This window comes from Crocodylus porosus, unplaced genomic scaffold (assembly GCF_001723895.1).
Source record: "Crocodylus porosus isolate Cpor-Errol unplaced genomic scaffold, CroPor_comp1, whole genome shotgun sequence".
NCBI lineage: Eukaryota > Metazoa > Chordata > Crocodylia > Crocodylidae > Crocodylus > Crocodylus porosus.
This window is the reverse complement of record NW_017728947.1, coordinates 1,412,985-1,426,508: the sequence shown is the minus strand read 5'-3', so window position 1 is coordinate 1,426,508 and position 13,524 is coordinate 1,412,985. Positions and strand designations below refer to the sequence as shown.

The 13,524-nt window shown below is 40.8% G+C and overlaps 1 protein-coding gene across 1 annotated transcript in view; it reads left to right on the top strand.

Moving 5' to 3' along the window:
• Window positions 1-12,981, top strand: part of CHID1 (chitinase domain containing 1) — a 278,107-nt gene extending 265,126 nt beyond the window's left edge. Inside the window, exons 10-12 of the mRNA XM_019550998.1 lie at window positions 2,795-2,875; window positions 11,242-11,284; window positions 12,718-12,981. Of these exons, the coding sequence (XP_019406543.1) occupies window positions 2,795-2,875; window positions 11,242-11,284; window positions 12,718-12,816 (223 nt within the window). The 3' untranslated portion in view covers window positions 12,817-12,981. The remainder of the gene's footprint in view (window positions 1-2,794; window positions 2,876-11,241; window positions 11,285-12,717) is intronic.
• Window positions 12,982-13,524: the final 543 nt, after the last annotated feature.

The window sequence follows — 13,524 nt, the reverse complement described above, 5'->3', positions numbered from 1 at the left end:
CAGGTGGCATACTAAGCCTTTGTGAGCCACCAGTTGGATAGCCCTGATCTATGAATTTCTTCTGGCTATACAGCTCACCATAAATGTACAAATCTGTGAAAGTTGCCATGTGTCCTGTCTGTGCATATGCTGACCATTCTTTAATTCTGTCGGGATTTTTAGCAAAGAATTTAGAATTTCTTGTTCTAATATCCCATGCAGAAAGGGCAAACTGTGTGCCAGCAGGAGGCTTGGCTAGTAGCACGCTCTTCTCTGAGGTGTATCTGAACCCACATCATAAACCAGAACTCTTACTCTTAATGCTACTGAGGCTGCAGACACAGAATGGAGCACCGTGTCAAGCGCGGTCCATGAATTTTAAACAGGAAAATGAGATAGTTTCTGCCTATCCGTGTTTGATAATTGTCCCCAGGCCAGTTCACGATTCTGTGCACTCTTTGTGAAAAGAGGTCAAGAACCTTAGTCGGGTACTACCTGTCAATGAAAAGTTTCAGTGCTCGGGGTGCTGCATGCATGCTGCACCTGCTGAGAAGTAATAGCTGCTACGGCACAATGTGTTTGCCAGCACAGACACTGAAGTACTGCACTCAAACTCATTTTGTGAAGCAGCTGAAGACAGCTTAAACATGAAATGCACCGTATAAATCTAAAATTCTTGTCTCTGCTCAGAGTGGCATTTGAATCATAAAGTGACTGTTTACCAACACAACTGAGCAAAACCGCAGCTGAGGGTTGAAAATATTCCATTTTCAATGGAATGCTGTAATTGCATTCGTAATAATAAGAAAGGAGAGAATAAATCTTTATCACATTCAAATAAGTTTCCTTTTTTTTTTTCTTTTTACATGTATAGTCTGATGATATTTCAGGATGAACAGGGTCAGGATAATGGTTGATGGAAATCAGTTATACCAGGTTTAGCTTGAAGATGGAAACTTTTCATTTAAAAATAAAAAGATTTAAAGTGTAATTTATTCCTGTGAATGTTATCACGAGGAGGAGAATTTTGCCTATAATGAGACTTATGTTATAGAAGAGCTGGTTTTAATCAACCTTGCAGAAATAGAAAGATAAGTCTTAAATAATGCTACCTTAGAATCATATTGTTGCCTGCTGAGTTATTTCCAGGTACAACCATAAAGCAATGCATTGCCAAGTGGGAATGGGTTCAAATCATTGATTCGGTTTATCAGAAGAACGCTCTGCTTTCCTTTGGGAGATGACAGAAAGCCCACTGATGTCCAGTCAGGAAAGATACGAATATGTCCAGTCAGGAAAGATACGAATAGAGTTAAAGTCAATCTTCCACCTAGAGAAAGCTTTATACACAAGCGGCAGGTTGGCATGCTTAAGAGAGAAAGTTGTTGATGATTTTTATACCACCCCTATTACTGTAGTATCTGAGTACCTCACAGTCTTTTAACTTATTAATGCTCATAGCACTCTAATGAGGTAGGAAGTACTGCTGTTGCCATTTTACAGTAGAAAAACCGAGGCACACAGAGATGAGGTTTTTCCTACATGTGGAATTTATTGCAAAGTCAGCTAGGTTATGAATTTACAAGACAATAGCTACTGCGAACTGACTCTTCCCAGGTTCACTCACATAACATCATGTCAGTGGCCACGTTTACACGAGACGCTGACTGTGCAGTAGCTCGTTACTACTGCGCGGCAGCGTCACGTGGCACAAAGTGTGATGTGGTGCTACTGCACGGCAGTAACAAATTAGTGCACAGTCATTGTTACCTAAAAGCTGTTCAGCGACACTACTACAGAGTAACTCTGGTTACTGCACAATCACTTGGTATTTGTGTATGCAAGTGAGAGACAGTTTGCTCCAATTCCAAAGTAGGAAAGTGAAGTAAGCTACTGCACACTAAGACTGGCCACATGGGGTGTTAGTGCAGAGTAGCTAGTTTGTCTGTAAATTCATTTCCTAGCTTACCACATGTTAACTTCCCCATGCAGAGAAGTCCTAAGTGATTTGCCAAGGTCATATAGGCTGTGTGGTGGAGCAGGAAATAGCCTGGGACTTGGAAGCCCAGGCTCAAACACCCTAACATCTGTCTTCTATGAATAAAAAAATCCATCTTGAATGTACATAGGTAGGTAGTTAGCTGTGTTAGCCCGAAGTCAGGCAGAAAGCAGAGTAGAGAGACTTTATAGATGAACTAAATCAGAGATGGATAAGTTTTTGCCAACCCAAGCATCTGATGAAGTGAGATACAATAAGTGAACTGGGCAGCATAAAGTAAAAATGTGTTTTCCACAATTCCCAAGCTAAGGAGAAATGCAGCACACACGTAAGCTGCCTATTTCAAAAGACCTAGCTAAGCTTTTTATGAAACAGCTTTATTCAGCATCTACCAGTGACATGTAATATTGAATCTTGTTGGTGTGGTGGCCTAGAGATGTGTCTTGCATACTGTCAACTGGAAGAAATGAGTTCAAATCCCTGATTTAAGTGTCCTAGAAACACTCCACAAGGACATTTGAGCACCACAGTGGGTAAGCTACAGCAGAACCAAATGTGAAAATACACATCTGAATACATTCCTGTTTCTTTAAAAAATATACAGACTTGGCAATCTGCATAACTGGCTTAAAAATATTATTTGTGACTGATGCATCCAGCTGCTGGCAGGAGGATATCACTGAGTAAACTGTTCAACCTGTTCTATAAACCTTGCATGAGCATGGGTAAAATAGCTCTTTTTTAAAAATTGATTGTTTAACTTTGTAAGTGTTCTGAAAAGAACTGTAATTCTGTACTTGTGATTTTAATTTACAGGTACATTGAAACCCTGAAGGAACACAAACCGAAAATCATTTGGGATGAACAAATAGCGGAACATTATTTTGAATACAAGAAGTGAGTTGCGGTCTTTCCTTACTGTTCTGTGTATATTTGGGGGCATGGTTCAGTAAACACTGAATTGCTGGCTAACTAGAACGTGTGATCAAATTCAGTACATTGAGAGTCTCCCATTTGTCAACTGTGTCAACAGTTAATAGGAAAGAGGGTTTCAGGGAACCAAAATAAGCAAGGCAAGGGTGAATGAAATAATAAATGTAGCTAAAACAAGCTTTAGTCTCAGACGGCACCAGGTAAGATCTTTAGATGTATGTTGGAATGGTAAGATATCTCTGCTCAAGATACCTGTTAAGTATCAGTTAGCTGAAAAGTCTGAGCCAAAGAGTGGCCTTTAAGTATGACCGGAAGCAAAACAAAATAAAAAATCTAAGCAAAGTCTTAGAAAAATCAGAATTTGACAGATAAGCCTTAAGATTAAGGTAAACAGCAGACTTAGATATAGCCGAAATAGGATGGGCTCAGAGAAGAATGGTGAAAACGAAGAAACAAAGCTATCTCCATGCAAACTAAGTAGAACAGAACTACTTCCATTAAAAAGAACATCAAGAGCTTAAAAGACAATAAGCTTTTTGTCATTCATTAAAAGACAGTCATTCATTAAAAGACAATGAAGACTGTTGTGCTTTCTCATAATAAGAGAAGCAAACAGCTCTTAATTAAAAGTAAAAAGATTATCATCAGAATTTTGATACCCCCTGGTTCATTACCCTTGTAATAGATCATCGCTTGTGAACATATCTCCTCTTTTGGCAAAGGCGTGGTAAACACATTTTCAAATTTGTACTACTTTTACAAATTTTCATATAGTATTTTTAATATAGTTTAATACAAAGCATCTGCATTGTTCAAATTACATGGACAACATACTATCCTTGCATATAAAATGCTTATAAGGACATAAGAACTGCTATTTACTGGATGAGGCCATAGATCCATCTTGCTCAGGATCCTTTCACAGAGGGGCAAAGAGTGGATGCTGCAAGGGAGAGTGAACTGGGTATAACCAGGGTTTTTTCCATTGTTCCTCTAACTTGCAGCCTCCAGCATTAAAGGTATTGGAAGTTCTAATTCAAAGGCTGTATCCCCAACTCGCATGCTCAATACTTACTGATGCCCTTTTTGTCCAAGAATTTCTCCAATTCTTGTCCCTTTTTGAGCCTGGCTAAACTGTCATTTTCCACAACATGTGGTGGCAATGAGTTTGATGCTTCAATTACATGCTGTGCAAAAAAGAACTTCTTTTTGTTAGTTTTAAACTTGCTACCTAATAATTTCATTTTGTAACCCCTAGTTCTTGGATTCTGAGAGACAGTAAATAATAAATCCCTATTTACTTTCTCCTCACCATTTAGAATTTTATAAACCTTTATTATGCCTTCCCTCAAATGTCTCTTTTCCAAACCGAACAGGCCTCTTTAATTTCAGCCCATATGGAAGCCCCTCCATATCACTAATCGGGCACAGTGTTCAAGGTGTGGATGCACCATGGATTTATAAAAGGGCATAATGATACTTTCAGTTTTGTTTACAATTCCCTTCTTAATAATCCCTAACATTTTGCTTGCCTTTTTGATGGTTGCTGAGCACTGAGCTGATGTCTAGTGAACTGTCCACAATGACTCCCAGATCTTTCCTGCGCAAAAGCAACTAATGTAGAGTGCATCATAGTATAGGTATAGTTTGGTTTATTTTTACATAGGTGCATCACTTTACTCTTATCTACATTGAATTTCATCTGCCATGTAGTTGCCATTTCATTCAATAATGGCAGATCCTTCTGTAGTTCCTCACAGTCCACCTTGGTCTTTTACCACTTTGAATAATTTTGTCATCTGCAAATTTGGCCACCTTGCTATTCGCCTCCTTTGCTACATCATTTATAAATTAAACAGCACTGGTTGCAACACAGATACTTGGGGGAACCCTGCTGTTTACTTCTTTCCATCCTGAAAACTGAACATTTATACTTACTCTTTGCTTTTTATCTTTAAGCCAGCTTCTAATCCACAAGAGCATGCTTCCTGTAAACCCATGGCTACCTAATTTAGTTAAGAGCCTCTGGTTGCAGATCTTATCAAAGGCTTTTTGGAAGTCCAAATATACATTTTCAGCTGGATCACCCCAATCCACCTGCTTACTGACACACTCAGAAAACTCTAATAGGTTGGTGAAGCATGATTTCCCTTTGACAAAGCCATGTTGATAACTTCCCAGCAAGTCATGTTCATCTATGTGCCGAACAATATTTTTTTTTATTATTATTATTATTATTTTTTTCTACCAGTTTTTCAGGAAGAGAAGTTAGGCTTACCAGCATGTAGTTTCCTGCATCCCCTCTAGAGCCTTTTTTAAGCTATAGGAGTCAAATTTGCAACCTTAGCTGATGCTGGCCTGGTCTGGGGGCTGATGGTGTATTCCCAGGTGTACCTTTTTCTGCTGAAAACCAAAATTTCTGTGGCATCTCTCTTATCAGTTGAAAAATCAACCCTATTTGATTTGATGCAGTCCTTGATGCAGAACTGGAATGTAATCCTTCTGTGGACAACTGGTTGTTTTGTTCAATTCCCCACTCCCACCAGCACGTTCTCTCTCTTTCTTCTCTCCTCTCCCCTGTAACTAAGGCAGTAACTAATGGGCTGAAATATTTGTTTGGAACTCTGAATCCAGCATTTTCACTTTATTAATTAAATCCCCATTGTAGCTACAAATTCTGAATTTGTCTTGCATTGTTAGACATCTTTGCTTCATACCTCTTACCAGAACTCAGTAATATTTACTGATTTGTTCACTTCTTCTCTTAATTCTATAAGAAGGAGGGCTGGGATTTGTCATCTCTCCTTGTGAGTTTTCAAGCATCCTGGTTTGACTTTACTTTGCGTATGTCAAATGATATCACGGTTCTTTTTATCACTTGAAAGTCAATAGAATCATGATCCATGTCTACCTGCCTCCACTGTGAAGTCCAGTTGGAGACTCAGTCATAGACAGGCTACTTCTAATACAATTTCCTTTTCAGCTGACTATGAAGACTTGCTCTGAAAATGTAAACCATATAATCATAGAAAATTAGGGTTGGAAGGTACCTCGGGAGATCATCTAGTCCACTGTTTCTCAACCTTTTTTGTACCAGGACCCATTTGTAAACATTGATGGCCAGTTCCTACCCACTGTCCCCTGCCCTTAGCCCCTCAGTGTGTGAGGCAAGTGGTGGTGTGTGTGAGGCATGGGGGGTCCCAAGCAGCCCCTTGCAGCCTGGAACTATGCCAGCCTGCAAGGGAAAAGGAACAGTTTCCCACATTTTTCTCCTTTAAAGAATAATTCATTGTAAAAGTTTTTTGATCCATTTTAAAATGTGTTTGCAACCCTTCCATATATTCTTGTGACCCACTTTTGGGTCACAGATTGAAAGATGCTGATCTACATGGATCCTGGTTTTCTCTGATTTTAAAAAACCCCCAATTTTTGGTTTAAAAAAAAGTAACCCCAAATCCACATTTTTCCATGATGTAAACAAAGCGCCACCAATATATAGATAGATATATAGTAATGTTTCATTTTAAATAAGGAAAAATGTGGATTTAGGGTTACTTTTTTAAAACAGAAAATAAGAGATATTTTTAAATCAGATAAAACCAGAATCCGTGTTGATCTAGTTCAACCGCCTGCTCAAAGCAGGACCATCTCCAACTACATCGTTCCAGTGAGGGCTTCATCAAGTCAGGCCTTAAAAACCTCCTAGGTTGCAGATTCCAAAACCTCCTAGGTTGCAGATACCAAAACTCTGGGTAACCTGTTCCAGTGGTTCACCACCCTCCTAGAAGGAAAGTTTTCCTAATATCCAACTTAAGCTTCCCTTGCTGTAACGTGAGATCATTGTTCCTTATTCTGTCATCTGCCTCCACTGAGAACAGTCTGGTTCCATCCTCTTCAGTTAGGTGAAGGTTGCTATCAAATCCCCTCTCAGTCTCCTCTTCTGCAGACTAAATAAGATCAGTTCCATAAGCCTCTCCTCATAAGTTATGTGTCCCAGCATCCAAACCATTTTTGTTACTCTCCGCTGGATTCTCTCCAATCTGGTCATCTCCTTTCTATAATGAGGGGCCCAAAATTAAACAGAGTACTTCGGATGTGGTCTCACCAGTACAGAATAGAGGAGAATAGTTACTTCCCTCAATCTGCTGGCAATGCTCCTACTAATGCAGCCCAATATGCCATTAGCCTTCTTGGCAACAAGGGCACACTGCTGATTCGTATCCATCTTATTGTCCGCTGTAACCCCCAGGTCCTTTTCTGCAGAGCTGCTGCTTATTCAGTTGGTCCCAAGCCTGTAGCAGTGCATGGGATTTTTCCATCCTAAGTGCAGGACTTTGCACTTGTCCTTGTTGAATCTCACAAGATTTCTTTTGGCCCAATCCTCCAATTTGTCTAGGTCACTGAATTTTAGCCTTACCATGCAGTGTATGTACTACACCCCTCAGCTTAGTGTCATGCGTGAACTTGCTGAGGGTGCAATCCATCCCATCTTCCAGATTGTTAATGAATATATTGAACAAAACCAGCCTCAGGACTGACCCCTGGGGCACTCCACTTGATACTGACTGCCCACTAGACATTGAGCCCGACAACCCAGCCCGCTTTATATCCACCTTACAGCCCATTAATCCAACCCATACTTCCTCAGCTTGCTTGCAAGAATGCCATGGGAAACAGTATAAAAAATCCTGCTAAATTCAAGGTATAATACATCTACTGCTTTCCTCACATCCACAGAGCCAGTTATCAGGCAGTCAGGTTCAGGCATGACTTGTCCTTGGTGAATCCCATGCTGACTGTTCCTAATCAGCTTCTTCTCCTCTAAGTGCTAAGAAATTGATTTTTTGAGGATGTGCTCCATGATTTTTCTGGGGACTGAGGAGAGGTTGACTGGTCAAGAGTTCCCTTGATCCTCCTTCTTCCCTTTCTTAAAAATGGGTACTATATTTGTCCTTTTCTAATTGTCCGGGACCTCCCCCAATCACCGTGAGTTTTCATAGATAATCACCAGTGGCTCTGCAATCACGTCAGCCAACTCCCTCAGCACCCTCAGATGCACTGCATCCAGCCCCAGAGACTTGTACGTGTAGAGCTTTTCTAAATAGTCCCTAACCTGTTTTTTCACCACTGAGAGCTGCTCACCTTCTCCCCAAACTGTGCTGCCAGGTGCAGTAGTCTGGAAGCTGACCTTGCCTGTGAAAACCAAGGTAAAAAAGGCATTGAATATTACAGCCTTTTCGTCATCATCTGTTGTTAGGTTGCCTCCCCCATACAGTAAGGGGCCCACACTTTCCCTAACCTTCCTCTTTTTGCTAACATAGTTGTAGAAACCCTTCTTCTTACCCTTCACATCCCTTGCTAGCTGCAACTCCAGTTGCACTTTGGCCTTCCTGGCTTCATGCCCAAGTGTAACAGGGAACCCTAGCCCTGTTACTAAGAGGTAGGGCCACCCCTTTTAAGACCCAAGTCTATAAGAACACCAGGCACCAGGAGGGTAGGGGTTAATAGCTCAACCACCCAGGTCAGTCAGCTGACAGGAAGAGGATAGACCTCTGGGTACATATAAACCCCAGGGCTGAGGCTGGCAAGAAGAGGTCTCTGGCAAGTGGCCAGGGAAGAGAGCTCCTGCACAGCAGAACTACTCAGGAACACTGTGGCTGCTGGCCAGACCGTTGCTATGGCTAATGAGGCTCCAGGAGACTACAAGGTACCCAGAGCTGGGAGGTACTCAACAATCAAGGAGCAGTTTGGGGTTTTTAAGGAGCCAGAGTGTGGCTTGTAGGATTTGTGTTACGTTATAGCCCAAAGGCTCATATTTATGTTGTTGTTTTATCCGGTGGACTGGGCTGAGGCTACTGGAAGAGGAGGAGGCCTCGTTGGGGCACACTACTGTGCAAAGCCCTAGTGCCAGGGGGCACAGCAACAGGGGGGTGATCAGACCCCAGAGCTAGGGGGCACAGCAACAAGGGGTTATCAGACCCCAGCGCCAGGGGGAGCAGCAATAGGTGGCGCTCAGACCCCAGTGCCAGGAGGCGCAGGGACAGGGGGTAGACCCCAGTACCAAGAGGCACAGCAACAGGGGGTGGGCAGACCCCAGCACTAGGTGGGGCGCAGCACTGGGAGCACGGCAACAGGGAGTGAACCAATCCAATGCCCTGGGGCACAGGTCAACATTTATATACCATCTGTGAGGTAGGGGCACTGGGTAGGGGAGGCTTGGAGCAGTGGATAGAGACCCCTAGCATTGGGGTAGTAAATGGGCAGCCTCCCACCTGAGTAACATTATAATTATTGTTCCATCAAGGTGTGGCAGACGAGATAGGCGGGTGGGTAGCCCAGAGACACAGGGTCAGGCCTACATTAGACAGACCCGGGGATGGACCCCTGTCATACTGAGCAATTTTCTTATACTCCTCCCAAGTTGTTTGTCTAAGCTTCCACTTCTTTTAAGCTTTCTTTTTGTCGTTAAGCTCACCAAAGTGTTCTCTCCTAAGCCAAGTATGTCATTTGCCACATTTGCTATTCTTCCTGCACAGCGGGATGGTTTGTTCCTGTGCCTCAGTAAGGTTTCTTTAAAATACAATGTTATTTTACAAATCTGATGTCCTGTACTTGAATGGTGGGTTCCTTTGTGTTTCCACATAACCTTCTTCCTGAGTGACACCTGGCAAAGCAAATTCGATGAAGGAAAACTTTATCAATGCTGCATAGCCTAACTTTAAAATCTCATCTTGTGAATTCTTATCTGTGAACCTCCTGGAAGGGAGATTGATGCAATGAGTACATTGGGCCTGAAAATCTGTCTTCCCCTGACTACCTTCTATATGCCTGATTGGCAGCATTGAGGATCAACCTGTCTGCGTGGGTTCAGTTGAGTTAAAGGAAAGGAATATCTAAGAGAATACTTTTTCCATCACTACTTCCCTTTTACAGAGGTCTAGCTAGACTGAATGTTAATGGTATCCTGTGCAGAAAATACATTTCATTTGTGAAACTCCTAACCTGAAATATCTTTGTGTCTGGAGTTCCCAAGAAGAGATCCACTTAAATACAAAAACACCAAGAAATCAGATGATAAATCATTAAATGGCATATGATAATTTGTGTAACAGCCAAAATCAAAGGTTGCTACTGTAAATCACTGTCAAAGCTGTCTTCCTCCATTCTTCTTCAGATTATGTCCCTGTGTGCATTCCACTGTGGGCACACACATTCCCAAGATCAGAGATGTTGAGCGCGCTAGCTGCCTTGCATACTAGTCCAAGGGTGTACAGGCCAGTGTGAAAGAAACCCTCATTCCAGTTCCACCATCTCCCTGTCTGAGATGGAGCGCAGTGTCCACAGCTTGCTTAGTCTGCTTCTACTCCTTTCGGGGAATACAGTCAAACTTTAGACTTAGATCACTGTTTTAGCGTATAGTTTAGTATCATTTTGTGTATTTTAGGGATTGAGGGAGACCTTTAATTTAGTTCTTCCCATCCCTCCTTTTTATTCCCCCCTACCCTGTGTCCACCTTTCAACTACACACACTCTTCAGTCAGGGACCAAAAGGCCAGGTCTCCTTTCCACCACCTCCAGTCATGAAGCTGTCCCTGAGCTAGCTTCAGGGGATACTTAGAGGGATCAGCCAAAGCCAGAAGTTCCAAGCAAGCAACTCCCTTGTGGGGGATCTGCGGCAGCAGATCCTGCACTAATCTATATTGTCTCACTTTGGTGCACCAAGACAGAGAAGGTGCATGCACAGACTGAACAAATAGCTGGCAAAAATCTCTGATCTCAGACATACAGGGCCAAATTCCTTTCCGGCTATAAGTAAACTTAGGTGCCTAAATATAAACTGATAATACAAGAAATGGGGAAGTCCTCCTTATTGTCCTCACTGTTCTTTTTGTGACTCAATCTTAATGGTCATATGATAGTGTGTTATAGAAGCAGATGCATTCATGGATTTTTAGGAATTTGAAGAGAGTGGAGTGGAATCACAATTAGATGCGTAAGTCCATTTAGATGCACAACAGGTAGAGTAGAATCTGGCCTATGGAGTGCATGCATACCTACAGTTACCACAATGTACCTACTTACCACAAGTGAGAAAATTACCTTTCTTGGCTCTTAGATTAGTAATCATTGTGTGCCAACAGCACTGTGTTCCCTTATCTTAGAGCCAATAAAACTTCAGTAAAAAGTTCACAGTATTTTATAACACCAACTGCATTTTTTCTTCTTTTCTGGAAATAATGGAACTGTCTTGAAATTTAATTAAATCTACCAACTCCAGTATTATAAATGCAAATGATTTTCTTTTCTTTTCTTTTTTTTTTTTTGTGCAGAAGTAAAGGAGGAAAGCACGCAGTCTTCTACCCAACATTAAAGGTATGTACCTATGCCCCCTCTTCAAATGAGAGGGGGATAAGAGAAGAAGAAAGGGTAGGTAGGCAATATCTGTTTTGAAGAGCTCTCTGCCAGTTCTTGCAATGGTGACAATACCAATATGTATCTATATAAAGGGGGAAAGTCTAGATAGATAGATAGATATAGATTGCAGGTGTATTGATCACCATGTTTAAATTTGTTCTTGCTAGAGCCAGGCCAGTGTTAAAACAATGACAGAAGACATTTTGGCAAATCCCAAGGCAGATGCACCTTTGTAATAGTGAACTGTGCAGAAAGTTGCCATTTTATAGTCTCCTTTTATATTCTCCTTTTGCAGAATGTTTTTAATATCATGCTGCTGCAGTATCATCTGAGTTAGGTGCATAATTTCTTTAAATTATTTTGAGTAATCATTCCCTTGCGAATAACAGATACTCTACTATGGTGATTTGTGCATTTTTAAATGCATAAGTATATTTTTCCTTCCAGTCTCAACAGGTTGGAACGAAAGGTTTAAAGAGATTTCTATGCTGAGGCAAAGATGAAAGATTGTTCACATAAAAGCAATTACATTGACTAATACCACTCTAAATTATTCCCCTTTCACACTGCAGTTTATTCCACTGCTTAATTCTTTACGTAGAGGGAACATGTCCACTCAGACCTGGTCCCATTCAAATACAGTAGAAAGCAGCCACAAATTCCAAAAGCCAGCAGATGTGTCCATGATTTTTTTCCAGTCCCTGTGGGAAGATTTTTAAGCATTTCCCTATAATGCTAGCAATTCAAAGATTGCTGCTTTGCTCTTGTGCAGGAGACTCTAAAGGTAAAAATAAGCTGGCTAAAAAAAAAGCTGTTTTGATTTTAAAATTCTAGTAAAGTAAAAAACAGACCATTGTTAAATAATTTTTCTTTCAATAACCTAAAGTGCTGATCATAACATAAGGAAATTTATTTAATACTGATCTCACAGTATCTTTTTAAAATGTAATTTTCTGCATGAGACGTAAGACTTGAGGCTGAGAGAGGGGCAGAATGGGTTGGATATAGAAGACAACTTCTTATAAACACTGATCCCTTTGGCATTTGGCAAGTTGCATTCATTGTCTTCAGTAGTAGTCTTTCTTTACCCTTGTGAAGCCTTCTGGGGGAGTTGAAATTGTGTGTGACAGGATTTTCAGAGGGTGTATTATAACACTGTGTAAATGATAACTCAGATTAAAACAATGCAGTATGTAGCTTTGTTTACTTCTGTGCTGTTCATTTAATCAACTGATTTCTTAGTGGCCAGTGAATTATTTCAGGCTTTGCAGCATCTGCTTCTAAGAAGCAAATGTTTTTAAAAACTGATCATGCATTACTTCTGAAGCTACAAAAAAGGAGAATTGTTTGTACTCGGTAAAACCTAATTATCTTATGTATCCTTTTCTTAGTCCATCCAACTGCGCTTAGAATTAGCAAAGGAATTGGGCACTGGAATATCCATCTGGGAGCTGGGACAAGGCCTGGATTATTTTTATGACCTACTTTAAAATAAACGACCTGGGAAAGACTTTATTTGCTGAGATTGCTTCATCAATTACTTGGGGGGATTTTTGGGAGAAGTTTTTTTAAAAAAATACTGGGTTTTGTAATTTATAATAAATCTGTATTAAATTTGCATTTTCCCAATAAATAAGATGTTCTGAACTACTGTATGGATTGCAACACGTGGTTTTATTCAAGAAAATACATATCTCTGGAAACATACCTTAAACTCCTGCTTTTACCATCATTACAGTGTACCACCACTAGGAAAATACTAAGAGTTCTTACCATTTTCACGAATGAATACCGATAGTTTGTACTTTCTAACCCAGGTTTAAGATGGAGATTTCTCAAATGAGAACTAATAATTACAGAAGTAGGTAGGCAGACCCACCTGTCAGGTTTGTGTGTGGTAAATGAGATGCCTTGTATGCTTCTTGTAGCATAACTCATTTGTAAACAAAAATTAGCCTTGCTATGGTATATAAAAGCAAAGTATGATATGTAAAAATAAGTAAAGCATAACACAGAGGGGGGCAGGGAGGGGAAGGAGGAGGAGGATGGACACGGTTCCTCCAGGCTGGCAGAAGTTCATACACTGCGTTAACTCTTTGTTTTTTTATTTTTAGGAAACCCATAAGTAGGTCAGGGTCATGGCAATGTCAACTCCAGACTTTTTTTTACTTCACTTGCACACCAGAGTAATGCCATGG